At 50.2% G+C, this 16522-nt stretch overlaps 1 protein-coding gene across 3 annotated transcripts in view; it reads right to left on the minus strand.

Moving 5' to 3' along the window:
- Trappc9 (trafficking protein particle complex subunit 9) overlaps positions 1–16522 on the minus strand; it is a 454043-nt gene that overhangs the window by 65731 nt on the left and 371790 nt on the right. For all 3 annotated transcript variants that reach the window (XM_042699917.1, XM_042699915.1, XM_042699916.1), the window contains one exon: positions 9651–9741. In XM_042699917.1, the coding sequence (XP_042555851.1) occupies positions 9651–9741 (91 nt within the window). The remainder of the gene's footprint in view (positions 1–9650; positions 9742–16522) is intronic.

The raw sequence follows: 16522 nt of genomic DNA on the forward strand, positions 1-16522 counted from the left end.
AGGGTTGGGGGACTTCATGTGCACCTCCCCTAGGTCGGCAGGGAGCCCTGACCCAGGCTGGTTCGGCAGGCCTCCCATCTGAACGCAGCACCTACCAGGCACTTGGCACTACGCCATGAGCAGCATATGGCTTTCCCACAGTCACATAAAGTGGGACTGTGTCCATTTTACAGATCCAGAAACAGGCTCCATAGGGTAAAACCAGCTTAGCCGGGAGAAACTGCGTCCTCGGCTCTTCCTGGGCTTCTCCTGTCCGGCGGTGGGACAGTGCCCTGTGATTTTCCCAGTCTACCATCAGGAAAGCCCTGGCCAGCTCGGTCAAGCTGCGGGGCGTGGCCTGGCTGGCCAGGAGGGAGGGATGCTCCACTGGGTTTTTCCAGTTGCTGCCCTGGAACCATTGTCCAGTGACGAAGCACCAACCTTGGGCCTGGGGAGAGGGACGTCCATGGGGCTGCCGGGAAAGGTCAAAGTCTGAGCCTTTGAAGTACCTTGTCAGGCTCAAGGTCTGGCTTCAAAGTGGCCCGGATGCCAGTGCTCCTTCAAGGGTCACTTCCTGCGCGGGCTCCCCACATGGAAGAAGCTATTTTTCCCCGAACTTGCCAACAGTACGGCCCAAGTGACCCACATTTGCTTCCAGGGGTCCCCACTTGCTGAGTTAAACGTCTTAACTTAGAATTCTCTTAGCAGCTCTCTTTGCTTCTTTGCAGGCTCTAAGCACCAGAAGTCAGAGACACGAAGGAGAAGCAATGCAAGGGCCAGAACTGACCCCTGCCTGACAGGGCCCTAAGCAGACCCCAAACAGGTCCCCATGCTCTGCACTGCCGGGACAGGACACCCCTCGGCTTCGGACATCCCCTGTACATGCCAAGGCAATCAAGGCACGGTGCTGTGGCAGATCAGGGTCTGTGCCTGCCACGCTGCCAGCCTCTGGCTTCTGAGGGCAGCTGCCCTCCCGTCCCCTTGGCCAGGCCCCAGCGGCTCTCGGCACCCATGGGTGCTGGTTGAGATGGTCAGGCCCCTCTATGGCAGGACTAGGGGAGGCCCAGGCCCAGAAGGAGGTGATAGTCTTGCTCCTATTCCCTGTCAGCAGGTGGGCTCTGAATGGACCCTGCGATCTCTCTACTTTGGAAGGCTGAGCCCGTGAGCACATGGAGGCCAGGAAGCAGAGGTCGCAGGACAGTTGCAGCCCTCCTGCTCCTCCCTGGCTGCCTGCAGCCCCATTACAAGGCTACAGCTAACCCCCCCCCCCCCCCAAGGAGTAGGGGAAGGGACTAGCAGCAGGGAAGAGACAGCGTTGTGGAGTTGCAATGGATATCACTGGACTGCCGGGAAGGCTTGGCAGGCAGTGGGCACGGGACCACGCACTGCAAGGGCGCCCACTGGGCACCCACCCTCCCAGGCCCGGCCCCTGCCACACACAGCATCCAGAGCCGGGGGCTCCTGCACCTTAGGGGTTTGCCTATTCCCCTAAAAGATGTCTATGGGCCAAGGGGGAAAGGCGTCTGACCTCCACTTCCGACTACGAATCCTCCGTTCATCTGATGGGTCTCAGGTCATGATACTTACTCAACGCCACAAAGCTGGGACCTCAGGCCCACTTTGGGGTGAGGGCAGAGGGCTGGCTTCTGCCGGCTGCCTCTCTCTCTACCTGCCTGCGTCTCCTCCTGGCTTCTCCGGTTACGTGAGAACACAGGACATTCTGACCACTTACTCATACTTCTACGGTATCTAGACTTTGGCCTGTGTGTCTGCCTGCTTCCTGTAGGAGCCATGTTCCTCATGGGGCCTGAAGCCTGGTTGGCAGGGTCACAGGGGAACAGCTTCTGGCAATCAAGGGACCTGGTTGAAGGTGTTGGGAGGCTCAGGGAGGAGAACTGGAAGGTCTAACTTTGATTTCCTGGTGGACACTTTGGGTCAAGCCCCACATCTCATTAGACATGGCAAGGTGCTTGCACAACGGGAAGGACACGAACAGCCAGGCTCCTGAGGCTCACAGACACCACAGGTGCCTTGGGCCAACTACAGAGCAGGGAGTCCCTGCTCACTCCCATCCACACAGCCCGTCCCCAACTCTCATCCACACAGCTCTTCACTAGTCTGTGAGAATCGGCAGGACAAAGGGTGAACCAAAGCAACAGTGATACTCACTAGACACTACGTTGGAAATGAACTTTACAACTTGGGGGGAGGGAAGCTGGGGGGAGGGAAAGGGGGAGAAAATGAGGAAGGAGGGAGTAACACTGCTCAAAAAGAAACGTGCTCATTACCTTACTCATGTAAATGTAACCCCTTTGTACATCACCTTTACAATAAAAATTTAACTTTCCCCCAAAAGTCTGTGAAATCCAGAGAATACAATTCCCTGAAAGATGGACGTACGATGTGTGTGCGTGGGGGGGGGTTGTCTTGTAAAGAAACAATGGGAAAACCAAAGTAAGACTGAAATTCGATCACTAACTCTCAGTGTGTCGCCCACTTCACCATTCGCTTTTTATTTAAGGGACGGAACACAGCGAGGATGATGTGACGTGGGCTGAGTGGATTCCATCAGACAGCTTTGATTCCGATGCCAGCTCCGTGACTGATGAGCCACAGAGGAATGAGGGGACCTTGGTTTCATCTCTGGAATGAGAATAACGCACCGTTCCACAGGCCTGCCCGGCAGCAGAGTTCCCAACAGCCAGTGCGTCTGTGTGGCCGTGAGAAAGACCCCTCCTCACCCCTACCCCAAGACTATTCTCCTGCTCTTGGGGGTCAGTCTTAGGAAACAGAAAGGATCCTGGATCTGGATTGAATCCGTTTACCCACACAAGGCCTGCCCCATGGGCTGGGGTCAAAGGTGCTTTGTGTTAACAGTTACTGGCCTGCTCTATGTGACTTTAAGAAGCCCTGGAAGGCAAAGAACGCCAGCATCCTCGGATGCTGAGACTCCACGTCAACAGGCTCAGGGCTGTGGACCAGCTCTGCAGGAAGCGCATCTGTGAGCTTTGCCTAGAAGCTCATGTGGAGCTTTGGAACTAAGAAGCCCACAGAGACCTGGGCTTAATTTATATCTGCACTAATTAGCACAGATTCAAACAGCATCTAAATTCCCTTGATTTCATTGTGATTAGGTGGCAGCAGAAAAAAACAAAAACAAAAACCAAAAAACAAAAAAAACCTGAGGGCCAGCAAGAAGAGTCGTGGTCACAATGAAGGCCGTCCCCATGGGGCCTGGCGGGCAGGGCTGGCTCTCTCCATTGTGGGGAGAGGGGTCCCCTATGGTCCAGGCTGCAGGAACACAGCCTTTCTCCCTGGGGAGGGACCATTTATCTCACCCCATCACTCACTGAATGTGCATTTGCCGAAGGCTTAGTTTTCACTGGTCATTCAGCAGCACTTGCTTTGTGCTGTGAGCTCAGAGAGTGTGAGACAGAAACGGATATGTGGGTAGGGAGCACGCAGCAGAGCAGGTGCGGGGCCGGGGGCCGGGGTCGCCCGGGTCTTCCTGGGCCCGAAACACACACGAGTGTGAGCGCCAGCTGGGAAAGGGAAGGAGAGAGGGAGGCAGGGAACGGAGACATGGGAGCAAAAGCATGCATCTCAGCAGCCCGAGAGCCCCCGGCCCGCGGAACCACACCTCACAGGGGATCCCAAAGCACAAGCTAACAGTTCAAAAACCGGAAGGAATAACTACACTTGTATCTGACAAAACAGATTCTAAACTAGAATTAGTCAAAAGAGACAAAGAAGGTCACTTCACGTCAGTGAAGAGAAAAATCCATCAAGAAGAAATAACGGTCGTTAATATACATAGTAAGTGTTGGCATACCCAAGAGTTCATTAACAGATACTTCTGGACTTACAAGCAAGAATAGACCCTAGCACAGTAATCACAGCAGACTTCAATACTCTAGTCTCCCCAATGGATAGCTCATCCAAACAAGAAAATCAACAAAGAAACCTCAGAACTAAACGGCACCACAGAGCACACGGACTGACAAGGCGTGTACGAACAGAGCGCTTCACCCATCAGCCCCACTGCACGCCTCTCCTCAGCAACTCAGGAACTTCTCCAAAACTGGTCATATTTTAGGTCATAAAACACGATAACAAATAAAAGCAAACAGAAGTAACTCCTTATATTCTATCAGACCATCATGGAGCAAAAGGAAAATTCAACAGCAAAAAAAGAACCTACAGATAATATTAAAATTCGTGGAAACAGAACAACTCATTGTTGAATAATCATTGAAGAAATAAGGAGGAGAAAATAAAGAATTTCCTGGAATGTAATGAGAATGAGTGCACAAGCTACCAGAGCCTCAGGGATACAGCAAAGTCAGTGCTAAAAGCAAAGTTTATAGCTATGAACACATACATCAGAACTTTTGTTTTTGCCATTTCTTTTGCTTATTTATCATCTATCTGTCTATTGCTTGGTCAAGTGTGTAACCAATCTGTTAATAAGGTGGGTTTAGCACGTCAAGATGTCAGTGTGGATTTCTTTAATATTGTTTAAATAGGGATACAGGTGGACCCATTGCAATAAAAGACGTACAAGTCGTTATGTCGAAAACGAACTTTACAACTTTGGTGGAGGGGGAAGAGTTTTAAAAACATAGAATCCAAATGGGGAAGGTCTTTCTCAGAACCATATCAAAATAGAAGATTTTTTCAGAGATGGCAGCAGAAGCAGGGTCTCCCTCACAGTGGCGGGGTGCTGGGCTCTGGTTCCCCCCCACACTTCTTCCCTGACACCTGCACTGGCTCCCGGCCTACAGGCAAATGGATGGGGACAAGTGGTCTGGCGCCGACACGGGCGGGTCCCCAACCCTCTCAGGCAGTGACGGAGCTTCGTTTGTTATTGGGCCCTGGCCCCTCATCCTGGGAGTGGGTGGTCAGCAGATTTTCATCGGAGAATGGATGAATCTGTCAACCCAGAAGCAGTGAACGCCACATGAACGTCGGGCGAACCTTCCTCTCTGAAACCATTTCTGTTTGTGTGAAGGGAATTGTAATGCTAACCTCATGGACTTGTGCAGGTTCTGGAATGGAAGGGAGCCGTGGGCCCAAGGCCCCCTCAGCGGGGGTGGGTTGGGGGGTGGGGGTGGGGGGGATCTGCCGAGGCTGGCGCGGCCCGCGCCCTCCTATGTGACAGCTTTCATGCCAGAGCTCAGACCTTAAGCAGACAGGTGAGCGCAGCTGGAGAATGTGTGCCAAGAACACACACCGCACAATGTCTTTGCTGGACGTCTATGAACGACGGCACAGACCAGTCACAGATGCGTCTGGAAAGACCCAAAGGAGTAGAAAGGAGAGCGTGTTACCAGTTGGCGAAGGCAGTGGCAGGCAGCTCAGCACAGCGGTGAGACATGCCAGGCAGTGTGGCAGACAGCTAGCCACTAGTCCCTATAGCCCAGAAGATGGAGCTCAAAGTAGACAGCCAGGGAACAGCCTAGTTCTGCAGCCCTCCTGCTCTTCCCACCCGGAGGATGGGATCAGCATAGATGCATAACACACACACACACACACACACACACTCACTCACTCACTCACTCACTCACTCACTCACTCTCTCCTACTAAGACGTTGTATTTCAGCAGCTCCAGCCCAGGCCTAGCTCTGCCTTGTGAGTCCGGCCCAGCTGTTGAACCTCCAGCCTCCCAGCCCAGAACTTCAGCTTGCTTCCCAACAAGCTCGTCGGAAGGGAGTGCAGAGGCCAGCCAGGCACTCGCGAGCCGCCTCTTTCCGCCAGAAGACAGCACTCCTCCCTCATAGAGGCTGGGGAAGCCTGCACCGTTACAAATGCAGAGACGGAGGCTCAGAGAACCTAAGAGCAGCGGAAAACCTACCAACTGCAGAGGCCCTATCAAACGTCAATGAGCTAGACTGGACATGCAAGGCGGCCGGCTCAGCAGCAATGCCGTGCCTGTGTCAGAAACCGATTCCCCAGCACATGTCAGAGTTGACAGCTTCACTGTCCACCAAGACCCGGTCAGGTGCCAGCACCTTCTGGGCAGTTGGCCAATTACCCCTAAACAGACAGAAAGGCTTTGGGTGTAAGCTGGGGTGTAAGACTTTTTTATAAGGCCAAACATTTTTGAAACCATCTCAGAGTTCACCACCAGAACAAATATCAAATTATCTTGCATTCGTTTAGCTGGTGCCAGCAGTTGATGCCTGGAATCCCAGATGCTTGGGAGGTAGGGATTGGAGGGATCGTGGTTCTAAGCCAACACAGGCAAAAAATTCACAAGACCCCATCTCACACATAGCTAGGCATGGTGGCGCATGCCTGTCATCCCAACTATGAAGGAGGATGTGATTGGAAAGATCACAGTTCCAGGAAAGTCTGTGCAAAAAACAACATAATGAGGCCCTATCTTAACAGAAAAGGCCAGGCTGGATGGCATGTGCCTGTCACCACAGTTACAGTGGGAAGTCTAAACAGGAAATCACTAGGATTTCACTGGTGGACGCCAGCCTGGGATGTGCCAGTGCTCCAGATGTCCATGGCTGGCAGGATGGCAAGCCGGGGACCACTAGGAGGGCAGCATTTGGGGAGAGACCCATCTTTAACCTGGCAACGCTGTAACCAGAAAACTGGGACAGTCAAAGAATCAAACCTTGTGTCAGAAGATGCCCACTGGAAATAGTCAGATCTGATCATGGTTAGATACACTGTGGCTGTGCACGCGGGGACTAGCAGGCACTGTCTGTGGGCTGCTCTCGCGTCTGGAGAGGGTCCCGGGGCTGGGCAGGGCTCCCCTGAGACGCAGCTGCCCGCCACTGGCTCTCCAAAAGGCCTATTGGGTCTGAACATTAGTATTGTTTTCTGAAGCCGCACACTGCTTCAGGATAGATGCACTAACAGAGCCTCTGGCAGCAGCCTGGCGGGCCTGGGAACTGTGTCCATGGGTCACCGACCTCTACCAACTGACACACAGAAGAAAAGAACCCCTATGAAGCACCCCCTGCCAGCCGTCTCCGGAGAGTCCCTGGCAGGAGGGCGGAGGGCAGCGGCGCTCCCTCAGAGGGGGCCTGGTCCCCGTGACTCTCGTGATGTCAGAATCCAAGCTCTATTCGATTGCACCGGGTGTTTGCAGAGCCCCGCTCCTTCTTTGTGCAGCTGGGGGCTCTGTCCAAACCTTACTAAGATGACCACAGTGGCCATCCTTTGCAAGACCTGCCGTTTCTCCCCTCTATCCAGCGCGCCTCACGGTGTGTGAACACTTCCCACCCACGGTTTGCTGCCTGAGCCACTGAGGCACTGGCCTGGTGCTGAGGTGAGTTCTCAGGTTTCCAGTGCCTGGGGAACCCAAACGGCCGCCCTACCTCCTCAGCACGCAAATGCCCCTCGACCACTCTCTCCGCTCTCCAGGAACAGAGACACGGAAGATGGCAGCCCGGGCCGACACTGGCTCCCAGGCAGAGGGAAGCACAGCACCTCTGCCGTCCGCACTCCTCGGGGCAGGCCCTCTGCGGAGCCGTCCCCGCGGGTAGCCAAGGGGCAGCCGGCGCTGTTCCTCTGAGGCTGGGTCAGGAAGGAGGCCACCTGCTGCCCGGGCCCCAGGGTAGGTCTGAGGAGGCGTGCAGAGTACGCGGTGCAGACTAATGGGGACCCCTTCCAGGGCTCGAGGCGCCGAAGTGGTAGACTTGACTCTGCGAACTGAGGAATAACAGAAATAGCTGCATGAAAGGCTCTGAGCTTCGTAAAACACAGTGATCACAACAAATCTTCACCAGCGGCCAGGAGGGATTTATGGTTTCCCAGACGCATTTCCGCGCGTCCTCTCGGGGCCGCACTGCGAGGCGCTGGCGGGGCAGGGGCGTCCATGCCATCGTGTCCACGGGAGACCCAGCATGCAGCAGAACCCCAAACCAGCCCAGGTCCGCCCACTCCACCACCTGCCCCAACACGCCCACCAAGCCAGCAAGTGGGTGTCAGGGCCAATGGCGTTGGAGAGGTGGCATCTCACCGGGCACTGACTGGCTGCCACCGGCATGGCATGCACCAGCCCCACCTAAGCTTCCTACAGGAAAGACAGACAGAACTCAGGAAGACGCAGCCGGCGGGAATGGCAGGGGCTTTTGGGTCCCTGGAGGACTTCCCTGCAGGTGACCTGCCAGTGACTTCTCCAGCTGGCATGATTGTCTCCCTTTCATCACTGAGGAACTCAGGCTCAGAGAGGTTAAAGAACATGTCAAATATCACACAGCTGGCACCTGACACAGGGGTGCCTTATCTAGAAAGGCCACAGGGCAAAACTATGTATAAAAGAACGTCCTGAAACTTCTGTAAAAGATGAACTGAGAACCAGCAGGACAGGCATGGCACAGCCTTCTGGGGTCTTGGCAGGTTCACGTCCAGCTGTGTCTGCCAGCTCCCGCTGCTCTGCACCAAGAGGTATCTCGGGGCCACCCAGCCCTGACTACCTGCACGCTTCTCCCGAATTTCTTGACTATGATATACCTGTAAGAGTGTTCTTAGAACACCTCAGGGAGGGGAGATGAACAGGAAGGACCCTCATTATTGTTGACTCTTTAACCTCCCCTGTGTCCGAGCCCTTCCAGCCCCGCTGTGAACAGGAGGGCTGCTGGCAGCCGAGCTGCCTTGCCACAGGCTTCCCTACTTGGAAGTAGCCGCGATCATCTTCAAGGCCGTGGAGGGGAGCAGATGGTACATCTCACGGGAACAGGTCAGTCATGGGAGCTCACTCCCTCTTCCCAGGCTTGTGCCTGCCAGTTCCAGACCCCCTACCACATAGCAACCCAGTAACACCACACGGCGTCCAGTCCCTCAGTCGCCAGGACAGCTCTGACGCTGTGCAGTCTTGCAGGGAACTGGCTCCCGGGTCTCTGCTTCCTCCCCACCTTAGGTCACTCTGCTGTAGGCCCCTGTCACGCATATGCTGGTGGTGTGCTCGCTGGCCTCATGAACGTGGTACTTCCCTGCCAGGGGGAGGAGGTGTGGCCTCCCCTGGCTGGAGGTTAGTCAGGGCTGGTTCTCTGGGGGCCTGTCCTGTGGTCAAGAGAGTCCAGATAACTGACCCTCCTCCATGGCTAGAGTCTAGTGGAAGTAGCAGGTTGTTCTCAGGTAACCAGGGTATAGGACATTTCGAGCTAGACAAGTCTCCAGGCATTGGGGAAAGCCATGAACCGCTCTACAGAAACACAGCCCTGTTTGCATTCCTGCTGGGCCAGAGAGGAGGACAGGACTCCAGGGAAGGGACCTAGAACCTTCATGTGACACACTTACATGCCATCCAGGGGGCCAGGACCAGGGTGGCACCTTCTGCCCAGCCGCAGAGCCCTCGTGTGAGGAATGGGAGGGCAGAGGAGAGGCACTCCGCAGGAGGGGCACACGAGGGACGGGATGGCTCCTCCTGGGTGGAGGAGGGGCATAGCAGTTTCTTAAGTAGAGGAGGAAGAGGAAGAAACTGACTGTTAGCCACCAATCCCAAGTAGACAATCTGATGTAAAAACGTTCAGGGCACGGTGAAGACTCTCACTCTACAGAAACACTGTGTCTCTCCCTAGGTGAGCTATGCAGAGTTACTCTTTGGTAAAGCATGGATGAGCTCATTTCCGCAAGGACACAAGCCAAACTTGGGGCTACTCCGGCCCCCGACTCTCTGAGCTTCCACATACTGAGAGAAAGTACTCACCCCACTGCAGAGGGGCCAGCTGCAGGTGCTCCAAGACCAGCTGGTTCAGGAGGCCCTCCACGCTTGCCTCGCCGCTGCGCTTCAGGGATGGGTGCGCCTTGGTCAAGGAAAACATGGTTCAGACCAGCTCGGAAAATTCTAGAAAATTCTAGAACCAGTCCCCCTAGAGGACAAACCTCCTGTAGCACACATGTCTCCACTCTACTCAACCACATGCTACCCTGAGAACCTGGGACTGATGCAGAGAAACACAGCAGCAAGCGTGTCTCTTCCTCCACCCGAAGTCTGTTCACCTGAGTGACCGTTACACAGGGAAGGGAAGGGCACCGGGATACTTTAATCCAACAACCACTCTTGGAGGGGGAAACAGAGGAAGTTATTTTGCCTTAATAGTACATGCAAACTGTGATCGCTGTTCAATATGACCATGTGTTTCTCAACATGTACTGGGTTCATGCTGGCTTCATGTTTGGCACATTAGATGTCTTGATGTGATTATATGTATTATTGTGGACAGTAATACATCTCGATGTAATTACATATATTATTGTGAACAGACTCACTTAAGCAAGTTCATGATCGAGGAAGTAATAAAGTCTCTCAGCGAGTATCCGTGGATGGAGAAATTCAGCTTAGAAATGTAGACAGAAAGCATCTCCCAGGCACTGCTATTAACCAGCCGGTGGTGCGCTCAGAAAACAGTCGATAAGATACAGGAGTTCTCAAGATGGCGACGGGGCAGTAGGGAAACGCCACAGCTCTCTCCAACCAAAAAGAGAGTTCGAGTTCCAACCTTTAATCTCCCCAAGAGACCGACAACAACAAAAAGACGAACACTCAGAGAAAAACCAGAGGTGGAAAATAACAAAAAAAGAAAGAGAGGAAAAGAAGAATTTCAGAACAGAGAAGAGCGAAGACCCCTCCCCCAACCTTTACTGGCCGCGCGGCAGTGCGCCAAGCCGCCGGCCAGCCGGCCCGGCAGGGGCTGCCGGAGCCACAGAGACACAGGGGGCTGCTTGCAGATCACCAGGTACCGGATTGCAGAACAGCGGATCGCCAGGAACAGAGAAACCTACCAGCCGGGAGTCTCCAGGAGGATCCCACCCCACCCATCACTCTCCACCGGAGCGGAGAGGCTCCATCCCGCCAAAGCCGCCCGGCACCAGCAGCGCCACAAAGGGACCTGTCGCGATCGCAACGACCCGGCGGGGGGCCGCCCAACCCAGCCCGCAACCACCCCAACTGAACTCGGACTGCAACAACAACTGACGGACTGCAACAACAACTGACGACCTACAGGGTGAGTACCCATCAGGGGACAGGGAATCCATCAAGGGAGACCAGAGCTGGAGGGAATCCCCAGACCCTGACCTAGACTCCCTACCCCAACACCCGGACCACAGGACCCACTAAAACTGGGAACTGTTCGAGAGCCCCACCAGCCGGTGGAGCACACTCTGCTGGCCAGGCCAGAGCAAGAGCGCCCCGGGAAGGGAGCTTAAATGCTCAAGCCAGGAACAGTGCCCCTGGGTCAAGACTACCAACAGTAGAAGAAATTTGAACTGTGTCCTCCAGGCTGCATAACCAAGGTGGTATACACATTAGCACAGGCCTAACGAGCGCGCTCCAGGCTGGGGCCGGAACCAGGCCAGGGGACCGGCGCCTGAACAAAGCAAAAAGGGTCAGAAGTGGGGCTGTGGCTCAAATGGTAGGGTGCCAGCCCTGAGCTGAAGAGCTGAGGGACAGCACCCAAACCTAGAGTTCAAGCCCACAACCAGCCCAAAACAAACAAAAACACATCAGGAGCCCATAGCAGACTCCAGTATTTGGGAGAGTGCATCCAGAGCATCTGATCTTCCCAAGAGCACCCGCAGGAGCAAACACAAGCAGTCTAGGCTGCTCAACCCTTCCAAAGGCGGGAATTGCTACAGCAGAGAGCTGAGAATCCTAAGTGAATAGCAGCTGGAAATAGGCTCCCAACAGAATCCAGATCAGACACAGACTCTCTCTACCAATAGAGAATCAGCAACCAAGCAAAGACAGACACACCAAAACAAGATTGAAGAGCAGTCTCCTGAACCCCCATGCGAAAATCACAGAGAAAAATCACAAGGTTTACCACTACCCAGGACAGCAAGCTCACCTCAAAAGCCAGCAGCCACGCAGGGGAGAGCCCCAGTGGGAGCAAAGCAGGAATGGAAGACAAAAACTACATCCAAGGGTTGCTGGAGGCAATGACTCAAGAAATAAAGCGAGAAATGGATCAGAAATTGAAAGAGCACAAGGATGAACTATCAAAAGATATACAGGATATCAAACAAAAATTGGATGCAAAAATAGAAGCTGCACAAACCTCAGTAAGAAGTGAGATAAACGCCAAATTAGAGGTAATGCATACTGATATCACCTCATTGAGAGGTGAGATCAGTACTCTGAGAACCAACATTGAATCCATAAAGGGATCCATTTCCATCATGCAAACCACAATAGAAGCCACGGTCAACAGAGTGAATGAAATGGAAGGTAGAGTGTCAGATACAGAAGACAGAATACACCAACTGGACCAAAAAGTGACAGATATGGAAAAATCACTCAAATTAAACCAAAGGGAAATTCAAGAGCAAGCAGATAATGCTAAAAAATTTAACCTTCGCATAATCGGAGTGGACGAAGGTGAGGAATTCCAGAGCAAGGGAATGCAACACCTATTTAACAAGATAGTCAATGAAAATTTTCCCCACCTCAAAAACGACCATCTTAACTACATCACAAAAGCTTATCGAACACCCAACAAGCAAGATCCCAGGAGAAACACTTCTAGGCACATAATAGTAACAATGATGGATCTGAATAATAAGGAAACAATCCTGCATGCAGCAAAAATGAAGAAGGAGCTATACTACAACGGGAAAAAAATTAGAATCACTGCAGATCTCTCCACACAAACAATGAATGCAAGAAAAGCCTGGGAAAGCACCATACGAGCCCTGAGAGCCAATAACTGCCAACCCAGACTGATATACCCGGCAAAGCTAGCATTCACATTCGATGGAGAACTGAAAACTTTTAATAGCAAAGAAAAACTAAATGAATACATAAACATTAAGCCAGCATTACAAAGAATTCTAAGAGGGGGGACACAACCTGAAGAAAGCAACCAGGAACTGGGACCTGCCCCAAACAGGCATTACTCAAAGTCTAACTGAGCAAGCACAGGAGGAAAGGAAAGAAGAAAAACTTAGGAAAACGGAATGGCAGGGACAACAATGCATCTCTCTATACTTTCTCTTAATATAAATGGGCTGAATTCGCCAATTAAAAGAAAACGAACTGAGGACTGGATCAGAAAACAAGACCCATCCATCTGTTGCCTTCAGGAGACCCACCTCTCAGCCAAACATACAAACAAACTCAGAGTGAAGGGGTGGAAAAGGATCTACCAATCAAATTCCCCCAATAAGAAAGCAGGTGTAGCTATCCTGATATCTGACAAAATAAACTTTTCATTAAAATCAGTACAGAAAGACAAGGACGGACATTACATATTAATAAAGGGAACAATCCAAGAGGAGGATATAACCATCATCAACTTATATGCCCCAAATATCGGTGCACCCAGATATGTTAAACAAATGCTCTCAAACTTACAGAATAAAATAGACCCCAATACGATAATACTAGGAGACTTTAACACGCCACTCTCACCAAAGGACAGGTCTACCAACCAGAGGATTGGCAAAGAAGCTACCGAATTAAGTGAGGCCATACTTCAAGCGGAATTAACTGACATCTACCGAGTATTTCACCCTAAAACAACACAGTACACATTCTTCTCAGCAGCTCATGGAACTTTCTCCAAAATAGACCATATCATAGTTCATTCAAGGAACTTAAGCAAATACAAAGGGATCGACATAATCCCCTGTATCCTATCTGACCACAGTGGAATCAAGCTAGCTCTCAATAACAAAGCATACCGCAGAAATTTCTCTAATACATGGAAATTGAACAGCACACTCCTTAACAAGGCCTGGGTAACAGAAGAGATCAGAGAAGAAATAAAGCATTTCCTAGAACTCAATGAAAATGAAAACACCTCACAAAGAAACTTGTGGGACACAGCAAAAGCAGTCCTGAGGGGCAAATTTATTGCCCTCAGTGCCCACATCAAGAGAATGGAGACAGACCAAGTAAATAATCTCATGTTGCAACTAAAACAGCTAGAAAAACAAGAAAAAATGGGACCTAAAGCTACTAGACGAAGCCAGATAACCAAATTGAGAGCAGAGATTAACCAATTAGAAAATCAGAAAACCATAACCAAAATAAACCAAACAAAAAGCTGGTTCTTTGAAAAAATAAACAAAATTGATGGCCCGTTGGCAAGATTAATTAAAAAAAGAAGAGAGGAAACCCATATTAATAGGATTAGGGATGCCACGGGAAACATCACAACACGTACCCAAGATATCCAAACAATTCTAACAGACTACTTTCAAAAGCTATACTCTCTAAAGGAAGAAAATCTGGCGGAAATGGATGCATTTTTAGAGAAATACAAGTTACCCAAACTGAGCAAAGAAGAAGTTAACCAATTAAATAAGCCAATATCCTATAATGAGATACAGGAAGCTATCAAAAGTCTTCCAACAAAAAAAAGCCCAGGACCAGATGGATTCACAGCAGAATTCTATAAGACCTTTAAAGAAGAACTAATACCCATACTCCTCAAGCTCTTCAGAGAAACAGAGAAGGAGGGAGCTATCCCAAACTCATTCTACGAAGCCAATATCACACTCATCCCCAAACCAGGCAAAGACCCAACCAAAAAGGAGAATTACAGGCCAATCTCCTTGATGAACACAGATGCAAAGATCCTTAACAAGATTCTAGCTAACAGAATCCAGAAACACATAAAAAAAATAATACACTATGATCAGGTAGGCTTCATCCCAGAGACACAGGGATGGTTTAACATACGTAAGTCAATAAATGTAATCCAGCATATCAACAGAGCCAAAGTCAAGAATCACATGATTATCGCCACAGATGCAGAAAAGGCCTTTGATAAAATTCAACATTCATTCATGCTAAAAGCTCTGGAGAAAATAGGAATAGAAGGAACATTTCTAAAAACAATAAAAGCCATTTATGACAGACCAATAGCCAATATTATACTTAATGGGGAAAAGCTACAACCAATCCTCCTAAAAACAGGAACAAGGCAAGGATGTCCACTGTCTCCACTCCTCTTCAACATAGTCCTAGAACCCTTAGCCAGGGCAATAAGGCAAGAAAAAGACATTAAAGGGATCCGCATAGGGAAAGAAGAAGTGAAACTATCCCTTTTTGCAGACGACATGATACTATACCTCCACGATCCCAAAAACTCCATCCCCAAACTTTTAGAAATCATAAGTCACTTCGGCAAAATAGCAGGATACAAAATAAACCCACAAAAATCAGTTGCCTTCCTATACACTGATAACGCACAGGAAGAGAGGGAAATAAAGGGAGCAACCCCATTCACAATAACCTCCCAAAAAATAAAATATTTAGGAATTAACCTAACCAAAGATGTAAAAGAACTATTTAATGAGAACTATAAAAAGTTAAAGAAAGAAATTGCAGAAGACACTAGGAAATGGAAAAACCTCCCATGCTCCTGGATAGGCCGACTTAATATAGTAAAGATGGTGATACTTCCAAAATTAATATACAAATTCAATGCAATTCCTATTAAAATCCCAATGACGTACATCACTGAAATACAGAAAACAGTCCAAAAATTTATATGGAACAACAAAAGACCTAGAATAGCCAAAACAATTCTAGGGGATAAAGACAATATGGGAGGGCTATCCATGCCGAACTTCAAACTCTACTACAGAGCTATAATCACAAAGACAGCATGGTACTGGCACAAAAACAGACCCGAAGACCAATGGAACAGAATAGAAGATCCAGATATAAATCCACAGGCCTACAGCCAGCTGATATTCGACAAAGGAGCCAAAGACATACAATGGAAGAAACACAGCCTCTTCAACCGCTGGTGCTGGGAAAACTGGGCAGCCACATGCAGAAAACTAAAAGTGGACCCCAGCCTATCACCATGCACCAACATCAACTCAAAATGGATTAAAGACCTTAACATTAAACCTGAATCTCTGAAACTACTGCAGGACAGAGTAGGAGAGACACTTGAACTAATAGGCACAGGAAGGAACTTCCTGAACAGAGTCCCAGGGTCACAACAAGTTGGAGAGAGACTCGACAAATGGGACTACCTTAAAATAAAAAGCTTCTGCACAGCTAAATCTATCGCAACTAAGCTAGAAAGACAACCAACTAATTGGGAAAAAATATTTACCAGCAATATATCAGACAAGGGGTTAACATCCTGTATATACAGGGAACTCAAGAAACTAATCCCTCCCAAACCTAACAAACCAATTACTAAATGGGCAAGGGAACTAAAGAGGGACTTCTCAAATGAAGAAATAAAAATGGCAAAGAAACACATGAGGAAATGTTCATCATCCCTGGTGGTGAAGGAAATGCAAATAAAGACAACCCTGAGATACCACCTTACCCCAGTCAGAATGTCCCACATCCACAAATCAGCCAACGACAAATGCTGGAGGGGATGTGGAGAAAGAGGAACCCTATTACACTGCTGGTGGGAATGTACACTTATACAACCACTTTGGAAAGCAGTCTGGAGGGTCCTTAGAAAGCTAAAGATTGACCTCCCTTACGACCCAGTCATACCACTTCTAGGCATCTACCCTGAACAACAGGAACCAATATACAAGGACACGTGCACCTCCATGTTTATTGCAGCACTGTTCGCAATAGCTAGGATATGG

Source organism: Dipodomys spectabilis, unplaced genomic scaffold, assembly GCF_019054845.1.
Source record: "Dipodomys spectabilis isolate Male_0828 unplaced genomic scaffold, ASM1905484v1 ptg000264l, whole genome shotgun sequence".
Lineage (NCBI taxonomy): Eukaryota > Metazoa > Chordata > Mammalia > Rodentia > Heteromyidae > Dipodomys > Dipodomys spectabilis.